Source organism: Chiloscyllium punctatum, chromosome 8 (genome assembly GCF_047496795.1).
Source record: "Chiloscyllium punctatum isolate Juve2018m chromosome 8, sChiPun1.3, whole genome shotgun sequence".
Lineage (NCBI taxonomy): Eukaryota > Metazoa > Chordata > Chondrichthyes > Orectolobiformes > Hemiscylliidae > Chiloscyllium > Chiloscyllium punctatum.
The window spans coordinates 14,614,885-14,637,070 of NC_092746.1; the positions used below are offsets into that span (position 1 = coordinate 14,614,885).

Sequence of the window (22,186 nt, forward strand, 5' to 3'; positions counted from 1 at the left end):
GTACTATTTCAAAGTAATATAAATTTCAAGAGTATAATTAATAAAGTGGAAATACAAAAATATAGGAAGACATTAATAACAATGTTGCTTATTTGCTGAGTGAACATCTATACAGGAGGTTCTCTGGTTGTAACTGGTTCTGTTTGGGAATTCATTCACAAGTCAAAGCATGTTGCAGGAAAACTGAAAGCAGCCATTTGTAAGTACAGGAAATGTCTGTTTGGGTCTTTAAAATCAAATCTATGCATGGGTGGGGGGGGGGGTCAGAGCAGTGGAGCGGGAAATGGAGGTGCAGTGGAGGGCTGTCTGGATGGCGAAGGAAGTAAAGAAATATTTGAAATAGGAGGAATCTGAGACGCCTGGGAGTGAAATGTCTCATCAGAGCAGATGTGACAAAGACAGAGGAATTGAGAAAACTGGATGGGGTTTTTGCAGGATTCTGGATGGGAGGTGGTGTAGTCCAGATGTAGTTGTGGGAGGTCTGGGTTTATAATAAATGTTGTCCGTAAACTCTTTCCAGAGATGGACGCAGATAGTTTAAGAAAGGGGAGGGAAGTGTCTAAGATGGACTGAATTTCAGGGCAGGGCGGAAGTTGTTAGTGAAATCGGTGAACAGCACCAAAGCAGTCATTGATGTAATAGTAGAAGAGTTGGGGAACAATTGTGGTGTACTTCTGAAGAGGGACTGTTTGATATCTCTGACAGAGGCAGTTGTAGGTAGGGCCAATAAAGTATGGAGCTGGAAAAAGCATAGCAGATCGAGGAGTAGGAGAGTCTGAATCTGGAATAAGGGTGTTGGAATGGGGAGATTTTGGAAGCTGGTGAATTACCTTAACATGGAATTTGCCAACTTCCAAATCTCCCCAGTCGTCCTCCTCCTCCACCCCCACCCCTGACCTGTCCATCTTCCTTCCCACCTATCAGCTCCACCTACCCACTGATCAATCACAGTCACATACTTGCATCCACCTATTGACATCCCCACTTACCTTTTCCCACAGCCCCCTCCCTCCCTCCCTCCCCCTCTATTTATTTCAGTCCCCTTCCCACTCCCCGACCTGAAACATTGACTTTTCTGCTGCTGTGCTTTTTACCTGCTCCACGCTTTATTGACTCTGACTTTCAGCATCTACAGTCCTCACTATCTCTAAGGTGTAGCTAGGGCCCATGCAAGTGTCCATGGCCACCCCCTTGAATTGAAGGAAAGTTTACTGAAGGGAAAGTTATCCACCACGCCATCTTCATTCTCCGCATCACTGCTCTAAACCCAAACATCCCCAATCAAACATGATAAAGATAGGGTCCTCCTTGTCCTCACTTTTTTCTACCCCTCCAGCCTCTGCATCCAATGTATCATCCTCAAACATCATCAACTCCAATTAGACCCTGCCACTCAATGTCTTCCCCTCCCCACCCCTCTCTGCCTTCAGCAAGGACCGTTTCCTTCATCGCTCCTTGTTCACACCATTCTCCCCATCAAGCCCCTTCCCCTGTAACCAAAAACTATGCAACACCTGTCCAAACTCCCCCTCCCTCACCACCTAGGGCCACTAACAGTCCTTCCTGGTGAGAGAGGTTCTCTTGCATCTCCAATCTAGTCTACTGTATTCAGCGCTCCTGTTATGGTCTTCTCTACATTAAGACCAAATGTAGATGAGGTGACCATTTCACAGAGCATCTTTGCCAGGCCTGAAATGGCAAGCCTGACCATCTGGTCACACCTAGTTCTCCCTACGACATGTCCGTCCTTGGCCGCCTCCATTACTGCAGTGAATCAGACTGCAAATTGGAGGAACAGCACCTTTAGTTTCCATCTGGGCAACCTACTGGACTTAACATCAAGTTCTCTAATTTCAAATAACCTTCCTACCCACTCTGGCAACCTTTTCCCCCACCCTATCACCTCTTATCTGTTCCCCTACCCTCACCTCTAGCTCTGAAGAAGGGTTAATACCTGAAACACTGATTGCTTCATTTCCTGATGCTGCCTGGCTTGTTTTCTTCTAGCCTCCTGTTTGCCTACTTTGGATTGCACATCTGCAGTTTTTTTGTCTCTAAAGAACAGGCTGCTATGTCTGTACCCTGAATCATATCTTACAGACAGTGCCCCAGATACTGCCACCATTACCATTCCTGGGTAAATTGTGTCCCAGTGGTGACAAACATGGTATACTGTCATGAATTGTCCAGAGCATCATTAACATTGAGCCTGGAATGGCCTCCTCCCTGATGAAGGGTTTCTGCCTGAAACATCAATTCTCCTGCTCCTCGGATGCTGCCTGGGCTGCTGTGCTTTTTCAGCGCTACACTCTCGAGTCTGATCTGCAACCCTCACTTTGTCCGTTGAGAAGCAGTTGAGGACATTGGATACTACAGTGACAATGGACCTCTAAAACATTCTGGTAGTTGTGCTGCTGAACTAGCTATCCTCTAGCCAAGCTATCCTTGTACAGTTGTAATAACGCTGGCATCTACTTGAAAAAATAGAAAATTGCCCAGGTATGTCCTGTCCACAAAAAACAGTCCAACCCAACTAATTACTCAACCCATCAGTTCACTGAGTTGTCAGCAAAGTGATGGAACTGGTTGTTAGTTTTATTAAGTGACATTGCCTCGGGATAATGTGCTCACTGACACTTAGTTTGGTTTCCGACAGGACCATCCTGTTCCTGACTTGTTTGGGTTAGGTCCAACACTGACACCAAACTGAGTTCGAGGTGAGGTGACAGAAAGACAGCCATTTGACAGTATGGTATTAAGCAGCCTAACAAATCCAGAGTCAAGGTAAAAATAATGACTGCAGATGCTGAAAATCAAATACTGGATTAGTGGTGCTGGAAGAGCACAGCAGTTCAGGCAGCATCCAACGAGCAGTGAAATCAAAGTTTCGGGCAAAAGCCCTTAATCCAGAGTCAAGCAGAATGTAGGGAATACTATGAGTTGGAGTCATACTGAGCATAAAGGAAGATGTTTGTTTTCTTTGAAGGTCAAATACCTCAGTTCCACAGCATCACTGTTGTACTTCCTTAAGGTAGTACCCAAGGGCCAGCCATCTTCATCTGCTTCATCAATGATCGTCCTTCACCATGAAGTCAGAAATCAACATATTTGCCGACTATAGTATGTTTGGTATCATTCACAAGTCCAGATACTGAAGCAACCTTCATTTTCAGCAACACATGAACAACATCCAATCTTGGGTTGATGAGTGGCAAGTAATATTTGCATTGCAAGACTGTGACAATATCCAACAGGAATAAATAACCGTTTTGTCCAGTTGTTTGTCATAACTGTTGCTGAATCCTCAAACTTTCAATGTCCTGGGATTACCATTGAACAGAAACTGGACAACACTAGACATTTTAATAATGTAGCTTCCTGGGAATTCTGAAATGAGCAATGTGTCTCCTGTCTTTGCAAGGCCTGCACACCAAAGCATAATCAGTGTGATGGAATGCTTTCCACTTGGCTGGATGAATATGTCTCTAGTGACATTCAAAGAGCCTAACACCAACTTGCTGATTTGATTGGCACCCTGTTCAGTACCTTCAACATTCCCTTCTCTCTTCCTCCCCCCATCCAACTACTTGCTGTATCCTCATGCCAGCTCCCTCTGCGCACCACCACCACCATTCTTCTTTCTCTTCCCTCCACTCCCCCCGCCCCCCCCCCCCCGCCCCAACCACCCCCACCCCCAAAAGACTCCCTCTCCCTGGTATCAAAATATGAGCAATGTTTTCAGCAAGTCTTAGATGTGGATTGGACTAAATCTGCCTCCTCTAGGATGGAAACTGTCGGCAAAAATAAATTTGTGTATGCCATCATCCTGGCAGGGAAGAGCTGCTTAACTGTAATAAAGTTGAGATAATGCAGCAAGACATGTGAAGAATGGGTTGCTCTTTGCTTTTTCTCAGCTGAGGCTGTAGGAATGCTCGCAAACAAATTGGGTTGGTCATTTTGAGGAGAATGATTAGTTTCTAGTATATACATAAAAATTGCTGTCTACAATTAATCCCCTGTTTGCTATGCAACTCATTTTAAAAATTCTGCATCTGGGGATTGACTTTCTGCATCAGAGCATAGTATTTGTTGCATGATGTACAGAGCTAGGAAACAACTTGTAGCTCCCAATGTTTTTTTTTCCAATTTGGCTACAACATGTAACTGGATGGTAATCGAAATAGTCATATTGTTATCGGGAGTAATATCCTTTCAAGTTTTGCATCGTGATTTCCCTGCCTATCTTTGCTCGAGAATATACATTTACAACTTTGGTTACACAGTGTCTTTCTGCAGTGGAAAGCACTGAGACAAGATTTTCATGCTTTTATTTAATTGAGTTTTATGACTTGTCTTACCAGCATTGATCAAATATATTCGGCCAGTCTTGGTGTCTCGCTCAGACCAGTATTCTCGCCGGAAAACAGTCGAAGAAATTAAGCAAAGAGCCTTGTCTAATGGCAGATGGCCTCAGGTGAATTTTTATTTGATGTAAATTGTTTAAAAATTCCTTAAAGGTTGTATCATGCATATCTTTGTGTAATGTGAATACTTTAAAGTGGAAATAAACGACTAGTTGGGTAATGTCTGAAAGAAAGCTACGTTAGTGTTGCGAGTGAGATACCAAGATTTGCTGCTTGTTTCTAACAGCTACTTGTTCTTTCTAATCTTGTGTCTTGGAAGCTTGATGTTTTCTCTCAACATCTTACGGAGCTACATATGATTTCAAAGTAGTGGGCTTTTTGGCTTCTCAAGCTTGCTCTGCCATTCATTACGATCATGGCTGATCTGTTTGCATTTGGAATTCTACTGTTTCATCTACTGTTAGTATTGCTTCTTTACTAAAAATCTAATCTCGTTCTGCCATAAAAGTCTTCAGTCCCCCTCCTTCCTCTGCTTTGAGACAAGGTTCCATAGTCACATTACTCAGGAACAGAATCTCCTCATTTCTGTCCTAAAAGGCAGCTCCCAATTGTTGAACAGTACCCCTGAGAATCTTACAAACACCTATCAAATCACTCTTTAGCCCTTCAAAACCAGACTGGAAACAAGCCCAATCTCTGCAACCTGCTAATTCCGGGTATCAATCTAGTAAACCACCTTGAATTGCCTTTGAAGCGTTTGCATCATTTCTTAAATAAGGAGACCAAAACCATTCAGTCTTCAAGTTGTGACCCCCATCTGTGGAGAGAAAAATAGTTAACATTTCGAGCATAACGCGACTTTTCTTTGGAACTACAGGGAGCTGAGAAATGGTTTCTATGCACTTGAGAAAGATTCAGGTGACACAGATTGAGGGGCCTCAAGCAAAATACATAGGGAATGTTAATGATAGTAGAGGGGAGATATGGATGACAAATATTAAGTGTTAATAGCAGAAAATAGGTCAGCTTTAAGATCATGCCCATGTAAATGAGATGTTATCAGAATTTTTTTGTACACCATTGTGACAGGGAAAAGCTGTGTAAATGTAATAAAGTTGAGAACGCAGCAAGACAGATATGTGAAGAATGAGTCTACTCTTTACTTATTCTCAACTGAGATTGTAGGAGTGCCTTCAAATGTTAACTAAAATTAGTTTCCAATGTACGCCATCATAATTGTTATCTACAATTAATCCCCTGTTTGTAATGTGACATGTTTCTAATCCTGTGGATCTAGGAAAGTGTTCATGTTCTGAAGTTGTGGAAATCTGTTTTGTCTTGAAAATTGTAATATGCTTAAGAAAATTAGGTGCTATTCCAATAACTTGTGTCGGGCTTTGCTGGAGCACTGCAGCATCACTGAGCAAGATAATGTGTTAAAAGAGCAAGCAACTCAAAGGTTAAGGTTATCCTTGCATAGCGAGCAGAACTGTTCCACAAATCAGTCACTTGGTCTGTATTTGGCCTTGCCCATTGACGACATTTTGAACAGTGAATAATATAGATTAGTTTGAAAACAATGAAAGTAAATTGCTGCTTTGCCTGGGCAGTGTGTTTGAGGCCTTGAACAGTGAGGGAGATATTTAAAAAGTGGACAGTTATTACAGCACTTGTGATTTCATGCAGGAGTGAAAGACGAGTGGACTGGGATTCTATATTGGAAACTGAGGAGATGGAAGCAGGAATAGCCCTTTGAGCCTGATAAGGCCATTCAATATAATTGTGGCTTATCATCTAACTCAGTTCCGTCTTTCTCCTCATACTATTGATGTCTTTACCCCTAAGGCTTTTTGAAAATGCTCAATGTTTTGGCCTCGACTGTTCTGAGGTGGAGCTTTCCATAGACTCTCTGCTCTCTCTGAAGAAATATCTCATCTTGGTCTTAATGGCCTACCTTGTAGGGGATAGTGTAGTCAGGGAAATAGTGCCGGACTGAGGATGTTTATTTAAATGTGCACAGTCTATGAAACACTGTAAATCAGCTTGTCGTGCAGGTTGTAATTGGCAGGTGTGATGTGGGTATCATAGACGTGGCTGAAAGGAGAATAGGGCTGGGAACTAAATATCCAAAATGTGCATCCTATCTAAGAAAAAGGAAGATGTGCAGAGGAGAAAAGGGTTGCCTTGTTGGTGAGAAATTAAATTGATAGCAGGACAGGATATATAATCAGAGGTGTAGAATCTGCCTAAGTAGAGTACCCCTCGGTCTCTTAGCAGGATGTGGGAAAGAAAATAAAGGCGTGTAAGAAAGGCACTAATATAATAATCATGGGGGACTTCAGTGTGCAGACTGACTGGGCAAATCAGGTTGGTAATGCATCTCCAGAAAAGTTGATGATGGACTGTCTACGAGATTTTTTGAGCAACTTATAGTAGATCCATCTGGGGAACAAGCAGTTCTGGATTTGGTGACGTTTAATAAGGCAGACTTGATTAAGGAGCTTAATGTGAATGAACCCCTAGGGACAGTGACCAAAATATTGAATTCACTCTGCATTTGTGGGTGAATCTTTATGTCACGGTATTACATTTGAGTAAAGGTAACTATAAAACCCTGAGGGAGGAGCTGGCCAGGGGATTGGAAGGGGACCCTTGCAAGGAAGACAGTGGAGCAGCAATAGCAGGAGTTTCTGTGGATAATTTAGGAGGCATAGCGGCAATTCACCCCAAGGAAGAAACAACATACAAAGGGAGGCAAAGGCAGTAATGGCTAACCAAGGAAGTCAAGTATTTACAAAAAAAAAGGAAAAGCAGAAAATGTGTGAAGATTAGTGGGAAGCCAGAGAATTGGGAAACCTTTAACATTTGAAATACCAATAAAGGTTTTTAGATCCCGTATTACTATAACTTTCAACATACGTAACTCTCCTCCTGTATAGAACATTACAGCCCCCAATGTTGCTATGACCTGAAATTAATCTGATGCCCATCTAATGTACACAGTTCCATTATTATCCAGATGTATGTCCAATACCCATTTAAATGCCCTTAATGTTGGCGAGTCTACTACTGTTGCAGGCCGGCTGTTCCACACCCCTACTACTCTCTGAATGAAGAAACTGCCTGATATCTGTCCTAAATCTATTACTTCTCAATTTAAAGCTATGTCCCTTGTGTCAGCCTTCATCCGAGGAAAAAAGCTCTCACTGTCCACCTTACTAACCCTCTGATTATCTTGTACGTCTCAATGAGGTCACCTCTCAGCCTCCTCCTTACCAATGAAAACAGCCTAAGTTAGCTCAGCCTTTCCTCATAAGACCTTCCCACCATACCAGGCAACATCCTAGTGAATCTCCTCTGAACATGTTCCAAAGCTTCCACATCCTTCCTATAATGCGGTGACCAGAACTGCACAGAATACTCCAGGCGTGGCCTTACCAGTGCCTTGCACAGCAGAATCATGACCTTGTGGCTCTGAAACTCTATCCCCCAACCAATAAACACCAACATACCATATGCCGCCTTAACAACTCTTCCAACTTGAGTGGCAACTTACGGGATTTATGCACCTGTACACTGAGTTCTGTCTGTTCATGTATATTGTCAAGAACAGTATTCTGCATTCCTGTTATTACTTCTGAAGTGAACTACCTCTCACTTTTCCACATTAAACTTCATTTACCACTTCTCAGCCCAGCTCTGCATCTTATCTATGTCCCTCTGTAACCCACAACATCCTTTGGCACTATCCACTATTCTGCCTATCTTAGTGTCATCCGCAAATTTACTAATCCATCCTTCTACACCCACATTTTTATAAATGACAAACAGCAGTGGCCCCAAAACTGATTCTTGCGGCGCACCACTGGTAACTGAACTTCAGGATGAACATTGCCCATCAACCACCACCCTGTCATCTTTCAGCCAGCCAATTTCTGATCCAAACCGCTAAATCACCTTCCATCCCGAAACACTATTTTGTGCAACAGCCTACTGTGTGGAACCTTATCAAACTCCTCACTGAAATCCATATACACCACCTTCATCCACCTGTTTTGTCAACTTCTGAAAGAACTCTTAAGGTTAGTGAGGCACAACCTACCCTTTACAAAACTGTGTTGACTGTCCCTAATCAAATTATTCCATACCAGATGATTATAAATCCTATCTCTTATAACCTTTCCCAACAACTTACCCACAACCAAAGTAAGGCTCACTGGCCTGTAATTACCAAGGTTGTTCCAACTCCCCTTAAACAAGGGAATAACGTTTGCTATCCTCTAGTCATCTGGTACTACACCTGATGACAATGACATAAAGATCAAAGCCAAGACTCTGCAATCTCCTCCCTGGCTTCCCAGAGAATCAGGATAAATTCCATCTGGCCTAGGGGTCTTATCTACTTTAAGATCTTCCAAAAATTGCTAAAACCTCCTCTGTCAATCGCAGTCCCATCTAATCTAGTAGCCTGTATCTCCGTATTCTCACTAACATTGCCCTTTTCCAATATGAATACTGATGAAAAGTATGCAGCAAAGACAAAATGCTGTGTAACAAATTTGGCTGTTTTCACTTTCCTCTGTGGCCATTCCCACCAACCGTATCCAGATTAATAGACCGTTTTTGCAAGGAAATGGCCACAGGGACTCCTGCGCTGCTACCTAATCCTCTTTATCTGCCTGATGGCCAGTCATTCCCTCAATGCCTGTGAAATCTTAGTTTCATGAGTGACCAACACACTGTACTTGCTATCCACAGCCACATAGGTACTTCACAGGCTTCTGAGAGATGCAGCTAGAGACACATTCTGCATGCATCCAATACCTGACTGCCCATGTAGAGCAGGAAGAGCACGCCAATGTCTTGAGCTCTCCTTCCATGACTTACCTCTTTAAATTAAATTCTTAGATTGTTCTTAAAATTAAATTATCATTACTTTCAGGCCCTTCTCTGGATCTCTGCAATATTGCCCGTAAAAACTGAATCCACAATGAAAACTGTCCAAACTATAAGCAATAAAAATAGTATTGGCGGAAGTCAGTCTGACAAATTTGATTGTTGACCAAGGAAATTCTGTTTTACTGGCCAGGAGTTTTCTGGGACCTTGCATGGCTAAGCCCAATCCTAATGCCACATCTCCAACTAGACATTTGGCAGGTGTTTCTGGAGGTAGTGCTGGTCCTTAGCTTTGAGTTTGCAGGCATGCCCTTCTGTGTTTCCTTTTTTCGGTCTTCTTTCTGCCAGGTGTTCTCAAAGAATTGTCCCTACAGGAGCTTCCTTCAATTCTGTTTCTTCTGAATGAAGGCCTCATACGCATTGACATCTGTGTTGTATTTCTTAGGGAAAGCATTCGAGGAGTCTTTGAAATGCTTCCTTTGTCCTCTTCTTGTTCAAGTGCCTTCCATAAGCTAGACGAAAATGTTTCTTTTAGCAGTCAAAACTCGATTGTCTTAAGTGTGTAGCCAGCCCAGTGGAATTTGTTTTGAATGAGCATGGCCTTTGCTGGTGCTATTGGTTGCTTCAAGGACACTGATGGTAGTCCGCCTCCCGGTTGGTGTGGTGAATCCATCTCAAACAATGTTGATCATGCTTCTGAAGGACCTTGAAGTGGTGTCTGTGTATTCGAGTTTGAGTCATATAAAAGAGTATAAATACTCACCCAATCACCACCTTTTGGCCTACGTCACTTTTTAAATTCAGATGTCACTTTACATGCTGCTCCTCTGAAGTTTTGCTATGTGCTGGCTGCTATTCCAACTGAGCTCAATCTGGGCTTTGCTCCTCTGGCTTTTATCTGGAAGCTCTATTGTTCACTCCCCAGGTGTGCTGTGCTCTTGCTGTTGGTCCAGTGCAGTCCTTGTGGATTGCTGATGAGGGAGGGGGCAAGGAATGTGATTGAGATGGATAGGTTAGAGTTTTGACCTTAATATTTATATGTAAGTAGTTCCTGTAAAATAAAGAATTTGAGCAATTACATCCCAAGAATGAAAATTGACAAGGCCTTTTGCTTTTAGCTAAATGTTAAATCTGCTCCCTGGACATCAGGGTGCTAAGTTTCTCGTTCACCTTATCCTAATCTCTCTTGAAGATGTTCTATTTTGAATTGAATTATCCTGCTAATAGTTTTCTTGGTCTGTACATTTTGAGCATGTTTTCAACCTACCATATGCTTAACTACGTTGACATGCGTTATTTTCAAAATCTCTGTGCATTTGAAATTAGCTTGACTTTCATTTTTCAAAATGGTTGTTAAAGAAATGTTATTCCATATATTCAGTTAAATGGATCACAATCTTATTTCCAGGTAATGATATTCCCAGAGGGTACATGTACGAATAGGTCATGTCTGATAACCTTCAAACCTGGTAAGGCTATAGTTTCATTCTCACCAATAGTTTTAGTATAGCATAATGGACATTTTAATAATATTTAAAATGTGATCACTTATCTATGAATAACTTGGGTATAAAGTTGATTTTGCATCTGGGGAATGTTTCAAGCTGTTTTAACACTCAATTGAAGTATTAGTGATTACCATTGTCACTATTTTTAGAAAAAATAGGGAAGTATTAGAGTACCATGTTGGTATACTGTTAATACATGCAAGTTTAATACTGTTAATTTTTATTACACAAGAAATCTTTAGCACACTAACACAAAATTGAACTACTTTTTAAAAAGCATCTTTTGATTTGGGAATTTTTCAATCTCAGTTTATTTCTACTATAATGTGCTTTAGTTAACAGTTTTATGTATTTAAATGTGGCAACTAGTTTGTCACCATGCTCATGTTAAGTTAGTGCTTCCTGACCTGCACACATTGTAGAACTAAAGAATTGTCTTTAAGAATCCTCAAGTTGTAAATACCACACTTTGTATTCCAAAGCAGTTTTAGAGCAAATGGAACTTAGACTCTATGCACGTGAGCTTTTCAGAACTCCTGTTTCTGGTCCCTGTATTAAGCCATTGGACTGTGGGTCATTCAGTCTCAGAAGTGTGTTCTGCCATTAGATCATGGTGGTCTCTGTATTGTATCTCAGTCTACCCACATTATTTCCATATTCTTTAATATTGACAGCAACCAAAAGTCTATCAGCCTTATTTAAAATTATAAATTGGCCTGCCTTTGTAACTTTGTATGTTTCCTAATATTACTACTTGAATGGTACAGGCATGATATTAATGCACCTTTTTGTTCTGTCTGTCAAATCCTTTAATCACTATGACCATCTCGATTTGATCACCTCATATTCTAAACTCAAAGCATATTATGTCAATGAAATCTGTCCCCAGATTTTACCCATTCAACTCTATATCATTCTGGTTCATCTGTATTGTAGCTGCTCCCACCTGAGGAAAGGAATTTTTATTATCTGGGTTGTCAGACTGTGAGCTAATGCCAGCAGTAGTATACCAGTTGATACAGTACCATATTTCTCACTTTTTTTTTGTCTATTGCATAGAGTGGCTCTTTCATCTTCCATATCTTCCAGGAGGCAATGTCAATCTCACTCCTGTACCTTTGTTTAAAAAGAAATTCATGGGATATGGGCACTGTTGATTAGGCCAGTATTTATTCTTAAAACCTTGTTGCTCTTGAAGATGGTGGTAAGCTGCGCTTTGAACCACCAAAATCCAATTGTTGTATTGTAAACCCACAATGTGTTGAGCAGAGAATTCCAGAATTTTGACCCAGCGATACCCACAGGAAGCAAATCTATCTCCAAGTCAGGGTGGTGAGTGATTTGGAGGGAGGCAAGCAAATAGTGTTCTCGTGGAGCTCCTGCCCTTGTCCTTCTAGATTGAGGTGGTCATGGGTTTTGAAGGTGCTCTGCAGAGAGCCTTGGAGAATTCCTGCAGTGTTTGTCATACATGGTACACTCTGCTACTGAGTGTCAGTTGTACAGGATGCGAATTCTGATGTGGGACCAATCAAATGGACTGCTTTGTCCTGAATGGTCTCAAGTTTCACATCAGAGAGTCATAGTCATAGAGATGTATACCACGGAAACAGACCATTCCGTTCAACCCATTCATGCCTACCAGATATCCCAAATCCCATCTAGTCCCACTTGCCAGCACCTGGCCCATGTCCCTTCAGACCCTTCCTATTCATCCACCCATCCAAATGCTTTCTTTAAATGTTGCAATTGTACTAGCCTCCTCCACTTCCTCTGGCAGCTCATTGCATACACATACCACCCTCTGCCTGAAACAGTTGCCCCTTAGGTCTCTTTTATATCTTTCCCTTCTCACCTTAAACCTATGCCCTCTAGTTCTAGACACCTACCTCAGGGAAAACACTTTTTGTCTATTTATCCTATCCATCCTGCTCATGATTTTATAAACCTCTATAAGGTCACCCCTCAGCCTCCGACGCTCCAGGGAAATCAGCCCCAGCCTATTCAACCCCTCCCTGTAGCTCAAATCCTCCAACCCTGGCACCATCCTTGTAAATCTTTTCTGAACCCTTTTTCAAGTTTCACAACATCTTTCTGGTAGGAAGGAGACCAGAATTTCACGCAATATTCCAACAGTGGCCTAACCAATGTCCTGTACAGCTGCAAAATGACCTCCTAACTCCTGTACTCTATACTGACCAGTAAAGGAAAGCATACCAAATGTCGCCTTCACTATTCTATCTACGTGCGACTCCACTTTCAAGGAGCTGTGAACTTGCTCTCCAAAGTCTTTGTTCAGCAACACTCCCTAGGACCTTACCATTAAGTGTATAAGTCCTGCTAAGATTTGCTTTCCCAAAATGCAGCACCTCTCATTTATCTGATTTTAAACTCCATCTGCCACCTCTGCCCATTGGCCCATCTGATCAAGGTCCTGTTGTAATCTGAGGTAACCTTCGCTGTCCACTACACCTCCAATTCTGGTGTCATCTGCAAACTTTCTTCCAAATCAGAGGTATAGTTAGTGAGAAATGATTTATATAAATGAAAAGTAGTGGATCCAACACCAATCCTTGTGGTCACAGGCCTCCAGCTGAAAAACAACCCTCCACTACCACCCTGTCTTCTACCTTTTGAGCCAGTTCTGTATCCAGTTGGCTAGTTCTCCCTATATTCCATGAGATCTAACCTTGCTAGCCACTCTCCCATGGGGAACTTTGTTGAACGCCTTAACGAAGTCCATATAGATCACATCTACCGCTCTGCCCTTATCAATCCTCTTTGCTTCTTTTTTAATAAACTCAATCAAGCTTGTGAGACTTGATTTCCCATGCACAAAGCCATGCTGACCATCCCTAATCAGTCCTTGCCTTTCCACTTACATATACATCCTGTCCCTCCAGAATTCCCTCCAAAACTTGCCCACCACCAATGTCCGGCTCACTGGTCTATAGTTCCCTGGCTTGTCCATACCACCTTTCTTAAACAGTGGCACAGCATTAGCCAACCTCCAATCTTCCAGCACCTCACCTGTGACTATTGATCATCCAAATATCTCAGCAAGGGGCCCAGCAATTGCTTCCCTAGCCTCTTGCAAAGTTCTAGGGTACACCTGATCAGGTTCTGAGGATTTATCCACCTTCCTACATTTCCACACATCCAACACTTCCTCCTCTGTAATATGGACATTTTTCAAGATGTCACCATCCAAACCCCTACATTATATATCTTCCATGTCCTTTTCCACAGTAAATACTGATGCAAAATACTCATTTCGTATCACCCCCATCTCCTGTGACTCTACACAAAGGCCGCCTTGCTGATCTTTGAGGGACCCTATTCTCTCCCTAGTTAGCCTTTTGTCCTTAACGTATTTGTAAAAACCCTTTGGATTCTCCTTAACTCTGTTTGCCAAAGCTATCTCATGTCCCCTTTTTGTCCTCCTGATTTCCCTCCTACTCCTACTGCCTTTATACTCTAAGGGTTCAGTTAATCTATCCTGTCTATACCTGACAAATGCTTCCTTTTTCTTAACCAAACCCTCAATTTCTTTAGTCATTCAGCATTCCCTATACCTACCAGCCTTTCCTTCCACCCTAACAGGAATATGCTTCCTCTGGATTCTCATCATTTCTGAAGGCTTCCCATTTTCCAGCCATCTCTTTACCTGTGAACGTTTGCCCCCAATCAGCTTTTGAAAGTTCTTGCCTAATACTGTCAAAATTGGCCTTTCTACACTTTAGAACTTCAACTCTTCGATCTGATCTATCCTTTTCCTTTTCCATCGTGTCTGGAGCTACAGTCATCCAGGCAAGTTGGGAGTAATGTATCACTCTGACTTGTGACTTGTAAAGGGTGGATAAGCTTTGGGGAGTCAGGAGATTAATTTGTTCCTGCAAGATTCCTAGTTTCTGATCTTCTCTTGTAGCCACAATATTTATATATGTTTAGCTAGTCAGGTTCTTTATCTGGTCAGCAGTAACATCCAGGATGATAGCAATGGTAATGCTATTGAATGCCAGGGGGTGATGGTTAGATTCTCTTGTTTGAGATGGTCATTACCTGGCACAATTCTGGCATGAATATTGCTTTCCATGCATCACTCCAAACCTAGATATCCGAAGAGTTGTGAATGTTGAATATGTGCTTTTATCACTGAGCATCCCACTTCTGACCTGGCTTTATGATGGAAGGGTGATTATTGAAGCAATAGAAAATTTTGGGGCAAAGGACTCTACCCTGATGAAGATTACTGGGAAACTAAAGGATTATGAAGCCTTTGAAAACATGCAGAGGCTGGCTTAAAAGACAGTCTGGGGCAGGGCGGACAATACAAACTCTTGCAATCTTCCTTTATATGTTAAAGGTAAGCACGAGACAAAATGGACATTGGACTGCTGGAAATGGAGATTTAGTAATGGGGAAGAAAGAAATGGCAGAGGAACTGAATAGGTACTTGGGATCAGGTTTCACAGTAGAAAACACCACCAACATACCAGAATTTGAGAGTCGGGGACAAAGGTGTAACGACTATCACTGCAGAGAAGATGCTGGGGAAGCTGGCGAGCTGAAGGTGAATGAATTACCTGAACTGGATGAAATACACCCCAGAGCTCTGAAGAAAATAGTTAGAGTTTGGAGAGACATTAATGGTGATCTTTCAGGAATCACTGGAGTCAGGGAGTGTTAAAGGACTGGAAAGTCGCTAATGTAAACCCCTATTTAAGAAGGAAGGCAAAAGACCGGAAACTGTAGCTTCCTCTGGACTCGTTATTTCATTTCTAAAGGCTGGTTAGCCTGACCTTCATTATTGTTAAGATGTTTAGAGTCCATTATTAAGGAAGAAATTGTGGAGTACTTGGAAGTGGATGGTAAAATAGGGTGGCTTCTTCAAGGGATGTCATGACTGACAAATTTGTTAAAATTCTTTGAGGAGGGAATGAGCAAGTTAGACATAATCTATTTGGATTTCCAGAACGCCTTAGACACGATACCACAAAGGAGATAAGATTCCATGGTGTTAGGGGCAAGGTACTGGCTTGGATGGGAGGATTGGCTGACCAACAGAAGGTAGAGTGAAGGGAAAAAGGGGTCTTTTTCAGGATGGCAGTTGGTGACTAGTGGAGTTCCACAGTGTTGAGTTCACAAATAATTACATTATAAACTAATGATCTGAATGAAGGAATGGAGGGCGTTATTGCTAAGTTTGCAGATGACACAAAAATAGGTGGAGGACAGGTAGTGATGAGGAAGTGGGAAGGCTAGAGAAGGACTTGGGCAAGTGGTAGATGGAATACAATGTGGCAAAGTGTGAGGTTGTACATTGTGGTAAGAATATAGCCCTATTTCAATAGGGCTAGAAAACAAGTGCAAAACTATACTACTGACACTGTACAAGGCTCTGGTCAGACTGCATTTGGAGTACTGAGAGCAATTTGGACCCTGTATCTAAGGGAAGATTGGTTGGCATTAAATGATCCAGAGGAGGCTTACCAGAATGATTCTGCGGATGCAGGGCTTGTCAAAGGAGTGGTTGAGGATACTGGGTCAAGACTTGATGGAGTTTAGAAGGATGATGAAGTATCTGATTGAAATTTATCAGTTATTGACATGCCTAAATTGAGTGGACAAGAAGATGTGCCTGTAGTAGGAGAGATTAGGACCGGGGGACAAGCATCAGGGAGAAGAGACCTGAGATGAGGGCTTTATTCAGCCAGAGGGTGGTTAATCTGTAGAACTCATTGACTTGGCCTTCATAGCCCTCTATGGCATTGTGTATTTAAGACAGTTCTTGATTAGGAAGGGGTGCAAAGATTATGGAGAAAAGATAGGAAAATGGGGCACCATTTCCATCCATGAGGACTGACTCAACTCTGACATTTTTTTTACAAACCCACTGACTCCCACAGCTACCTGAATTGCACTACCTCCCACCCTACCTCCTGCAAAAAAAGCCATCATGTATTCCCAATTCCTATGCCTCTGCTGCATCTGGTCCCAGGATGGCCAGTTCCACTACAGAACACACCAGAGGGCCGCCTCCTTTGAAGACCGAAATTTCCCCTTACGTGGTTGAAGATGCCCTCCAACGCATCTCATTCACGTCCCGCACCTCTGCCCTCGAACCCCATCCCTCCAACCGCAACAAGGAAAAAACCCACCTGGTTCTCTCCTTCCACCCCATCAACCTCTGCATAGATTGCATCGTCCACTGACATTTCTGCCACCTACAAATGGGCACCACCATTTATTCCCTTCCCACCCCTATCCGCCTTCCGTAAAGACAGTTCCCTCTGCGACCACCTGGTCAGGTCTGCACCCCCCAACAAGCCACCCTCCCCTCCTGGCACCTTCCCCTGCCCCCAGAGGAATTGGAAAACCTGCCCCCTGCCCCCCGCCCCCGCCAACCTTACCTCTGTCCAAGGCCCCAGAGGAGCCTTCCACATCCATCAAAGTTTCACCTGCACTTCCATATTATTGTGTCTGTTATGATTCCCTCTATATTGGGGAGACTGGACGCCTTCCCACAGTTCACTTTGAGAACATCTCTGGGACACCTGCACCAACCAACCCCACTGTGCCGTGGCTGAATGTTTCAACTCCCCCTCCGCTCTGCCAGAGACAGTCATTGAAATGTACAGCATGGAACCAGACCCTTTGGTCCAACCCATCCATGCTGACCAGATATCCCAACCCAATCTAGTCCCACCTGCCAGCACCCGACCCATACCTCTCCAAACCCTTTCTATTCATATACCCATCCAAATGCCTCTTAAATGTTGCAATTGTACCAGCCTCCTCCACTTCCTCTGGCAGCTCATTCCATACCCATACCACCCTCTGTGTGAAAAAGTTGCCCCTTAGGTCTCTCTTATCTTCCCCCCCCTCTCATCCTAAACCTATGCCCTCTAGTTCTGGACTCTCTGACCCCAGGGAAAAGACTTTGCCTATTTATCCTATCCATGCCCCGCCGCCTCCGACGCTCCAGGGAAAACAGCCTCAACCTGTTCAGCCTCTCCCTATAGCTCAAATTCTCCAACCCTGGCAACATCCTTGTAAATCTTTTCTGCAGGTCCGGGCCACCTCCATCGCCACTCTCTCACCATCTGATGCCTGGAGAAAGAACGCCTTATCTTCTGCCCCAGAACTCTTCAACCCCAGGATATCCAATGTGGACTTCACCAGTTTCCTCATTTCCCATCCCCAGTTCCAAACTTCCAGCTCAGTACCGTCCTCATGACCTTCCCACCTATCCGATCCACCCTCCCCTCCGGCCTATCACCTTTACCTCCACCTCCACCTCCACCAACCTATTGCACTCTCAGCTACCTTCTCCCCAGTGCCCTCCCTCCCATTTATCTCTCCACCCGCGAGGTTCCCCGGGTCATTCCTGATGAAGGGCTCCAGCTCAAAACATCTATTTTCCTGCTCCTTGGATGCTGTCTAACCTACTGTGCTTTTCCAGCAACACATTCTCAACTCTGATCTCCAGCACCTGCAGACCACATTGTCTCCTAGTCAACTGAATGGGCTTATCAATGTAGTGGCTACAAGAACAAGTCAAGAGGCTAGGAATAGTGCACTGAGTAACTCACCACCTGACTTCCCAAAGTTTGTTTACTATCTACAAGGCATATGTCAATAGAATGATAAAATACACCCAACTTGCCTCCAGCTCTTAACAGGGCAAAGCAACATGCTAGATTAGCAACATGCTTGATTAGCACCACATCTTCAAATTGACTCCTTCAGATGTAGCGGTATGTGCCATCTGCAAGAAACAATGCAGAAATTCACCTAGGTTCCTGAAACAGTACCTTCCAAACCCATGACCACTAAAATCTCTAAAAGGACAATGACGGCAGTTGCATGGGGACATCACTAACTGCAAGTTTTTCTTCAGTCCAATAGTGATATCTTGAAAAGTATCACTATTTGTGGGTGGCACGGTGGCACAGTGGTTAGCACTGCTGCCTCACAGCGCCAGAGACCCGGGTTCAATTCCCGACTCAGGCGACTGTGTGGAGTTTGCACATTCTCCCTGTGTCTGCGTGGATTTCCTCCCACAGTCCAAAAATGTGCAGGTCAGGTAAATGCCTGTAGTGTGAGGTAAAAGGGGTAAATGTAGGGCAATGGGTGGGTGGCGGGTCGGTGTGGACTTATTGGGCCGAAGGGCCTATTTCCACACTGTAAGTAATCTATCCATATTACAGAGGCGGTGGTGCTAGACATCTTAAAACATATGAAGGTGGATAAATCCCTGGGACCTGCTGAAGTGTATCCTAGAAATTTGTGGGAAGTTAGGGAAGTGTTTGCTGGTCTCCTTGCTGAGATAATTACATTATTCACAGGTGAGGTGGAGAAGATGGATATTGGCTAAATTGATGCCATTATTTAAGAAAGGTGAACTAAAAAACAGTCAGCCAGACATCAGTGGTCAGTAAGTTGTTGGAGGGCACTCTGAGGGGCAGAATTTATGTGCATTTGGGAAGGCAAGGACTGGTTAGGAATAGTCAGCATGGCTTTGTGCGTGGGAATAATGTGTCACTAATTTGAGTTTTTTGAAGAAATGACAAAGGTTGATGAAGGCAGAATGGTAGGTGTTAGCTATATGAACTTGAAGGCATTTGACAAGATTCCACATGGTAGACTGGTTAGCGAGATTAGATCTCATGGAATGTTGGAAGAACTAGCCATTTGGAATAGAACATTGGCTCAAAGGTAGCAGACCAAGCGTGGTAGTGGAAGGTTGCTTTTTGGACTGGAGGCCTGTGACGAGTATCTAGCAAGAAACTGTGCTTGGTCTACTGCTCTCATCATTTTTATATAAATGATTTGGATGTAAATATCAGAGGTATAGTTAATTAGTTTGCAGATAACCTTCACCATCAATTTTGGTGTTATCTCAGTACAACAGGACCTTGATCAGATGAGGAGCGACAGATGTGGTTTAATTTAGATAAATGTGAGGTGCTGCATTTTGGAAAGGCAAGTCGGGGCAAGACTTGTACACTTAATGGTAAGGTCTTAGGGAGTGTTGCTGAGCAGAGAGACCCTAGGGTGCAGGTTTGTAGTTTGTGGAGTGGTGAGCAGGCCGGGTCGTGAAAAAGGTATTTGTATGCTTGACTTTGGTCAGTGTGTTGAGTATAGGAGTTGGGAGGTCATGAAGCGGATGTACAGGACATTAGTTTGGCCACTTTTGGAATAATGCATTCACTTCTGTTTTCCCAACTATAAGAAGGATGATTTGAAATTGGAAAGAGTTCATAAAAGGTTTACAAGGTTGAAGGGTTTCATCTATAGGAGAGGCTGAATAAACTGGGGTTATTTTCCCTGGTGTTGGAAGTTAAGTGACCTTTAAATAAGTCTATAAAATCATGAGCATGGATAGGGTGAATAGTCAAGGTCTTTTCCACAAGGTAGGGGAGTCCAAAACTAGTTGGCATAGATTTAAGTTGAGAGGGGAAATATTTATAAGGGACCTGTGGGGAAATGTTTTCCACATGAACACATTTATTGTCATGTGTACTCATGCACAGTGAAAAGCTTTGTTTTGCGAGCAATACATGCAGATCATAGTTAAGTAGCATAGATAAATAAATAATAGGTAAACAGCTGCAAAGACAAAAGCACAGGTACAGGGCAATGTTAACAGTTTGAGAGTCTATTCAACATTCTGACAGTAGAGTAGAAGCTGTATCGAAACTAGCTGGTGTATGTGTTCAGGCTTCTGTACCTTCTCCCTGATGGTAGAGGTTGGAGAAAAACATTGCCATGGTGGGATGGACAGTGGTCCTGGTAGATGGATTCTATAAATGGGAGGTTGGCCTCTGTGATTGTCTGGGCCGAGTTCACCACTCTCTGTAACATTCTCCAATTTTGAATGGTACTGTGGAATGAGCTGCCAGAGGAAGTGGCAGAGGCTGGTACAATTACAAATTTAAAAGGCGTCTAGATGGGTATATGAATAGGAGTAATATGGGCCAAATGCTGGCAAATGAGACCAGATTAATGGAAGATATCTGGTTGGCCTGGAAGGTTGGAACAAAAGGTGTACACATGCTGTACATCTGTGACAGTTGTCAAATTGCTTTTGTTAACATCACCGTTCCTTCATTGTCACTGGATCGATATGCTGGAACTCGTTCCCTAACAGCACTGATGTGGAGGTGCAGGTGTTGGACTGGGATGGACAAAGTTAAAAATCACCAGGTTATAGTCCAACAAGTTTGCTTGGAAGTACTAACTTTCGGAGCACTGCTGCTTCTCCAGGTAGCTGTGGAGCAGGACCTTTAGACACAGAATTTAGAACATAGAACATTAAAGTGCAGTACAAACCCTTCAGTCCTCGATGGTTTCACAGGTCGGCACAACAATCTGAAGCCCATCTGACTTATGCCATTCATTATCATCCATATGTCTAAGTGGCCATTTAAATGCCCTTAAAGTTGGCAAGTTTACTACTGTGAGTAAAGAACCTACCTGTGACATCTGTCCTATATGTATCACCCCTCAATATGTCCCCTCATGCTAGCTATCGCCATCTGAGGAAAAAGGCTCTCACTGTCCACCCTAACTAATCTCTGATCATCTTGTATATCTCAATTAAGTCATCTCTCAATCTTCTTTCTCTCAAAAACAGCCTCAAGTCCCTCAGCCTTTCCTCATAAGGCCTACCCTCCATACCAGGCAACATCCTGGTAAATCTCCTCTGCACCCTTTCCAGTGCCTCCATGTCTTTCTTATGATGCAGCGAACAGAACTTGATGCAATAATCCAAGTGTGGCCACACCAGAGTTTTGTACAGCTGCAGCATGACCTCATGGCTCGGAAACTCAATCCCTGTATCTTTTTTAGATTACTTACAGTCTGGAAACAGGTACTTCAGCCCAACAAGACCCGCCAAAGTGCAACCCACCCAGACCCATTCCCCTACATTTACCACTTCACCTAACCTGCACATTTTTTTTGGACTGTGGGAGGAAACCGGAGCACCCAGAGGAAACCCACGCAGGCACAGGGAAATGTGCAAACTCCACACAGTCAGTCGCCCGAGGCGGGAATTGAACCTGGGTCTGGGGCACTGTGAGGCAGCAGTGCTAACCACTGTACCACCATGCTGCCCACAAGGCAAAAGATTAGTGTCATGCAACTGAAACGATTAGAATGGTTTGCAGGTTTTGATTGATTAATACGTAAATCCCGAACTACTTTTGTCACAATCTCGATAATTTAAGGTTTTACAAAAAGAAAAGTGACATATCAGCTTAGACAATGCATTAAAGGTGTGAGGTAGACCTATCTGTCTGTCATATGGATTGACTGCCTCCATTGACTAGGTAAAAACAAGGACTGCAGAAGCTGGAGTCTAGATTAGAGTGGTGCTGGAAAAGTACAGTAGGTCAGGCAGTATCCGAGGAG

General features: G+C 43.2%; 1 protein-coding gene across 2 annotated transcripts in view; it reads left to right on the forward strand.

Moving 5' to 3' along the window:
• The window catches only part of LOC140480383 (lysophosphatidylcholine acyltransferase 1-like), a 169,773-nt gene that overhangs the window by 89,354 nt on the left and 58,233 nt on the right, over positions 1-22,186 (forward strand). Inside the window, exons 4-5 of one of the 2 annotated variants that reach the window (XM_072575169.1) lie at positions 4,362-4,474; positions 10,669-10,729. The exons of the other annotated variant lie outside the window; for it this stretch is intronic. Of the exons in view, the coding sequence (XP_072431270.1) occupies positions 4,362-4,474; positions 10,669-10,729 (174 nt within the window). The remainder of the gene's footprint in view (positions 1-4,361; positions 4,475-10,668; positions 10,730-22,186) is intronic. 2 annotated transcript variants of the gene reach the window in all.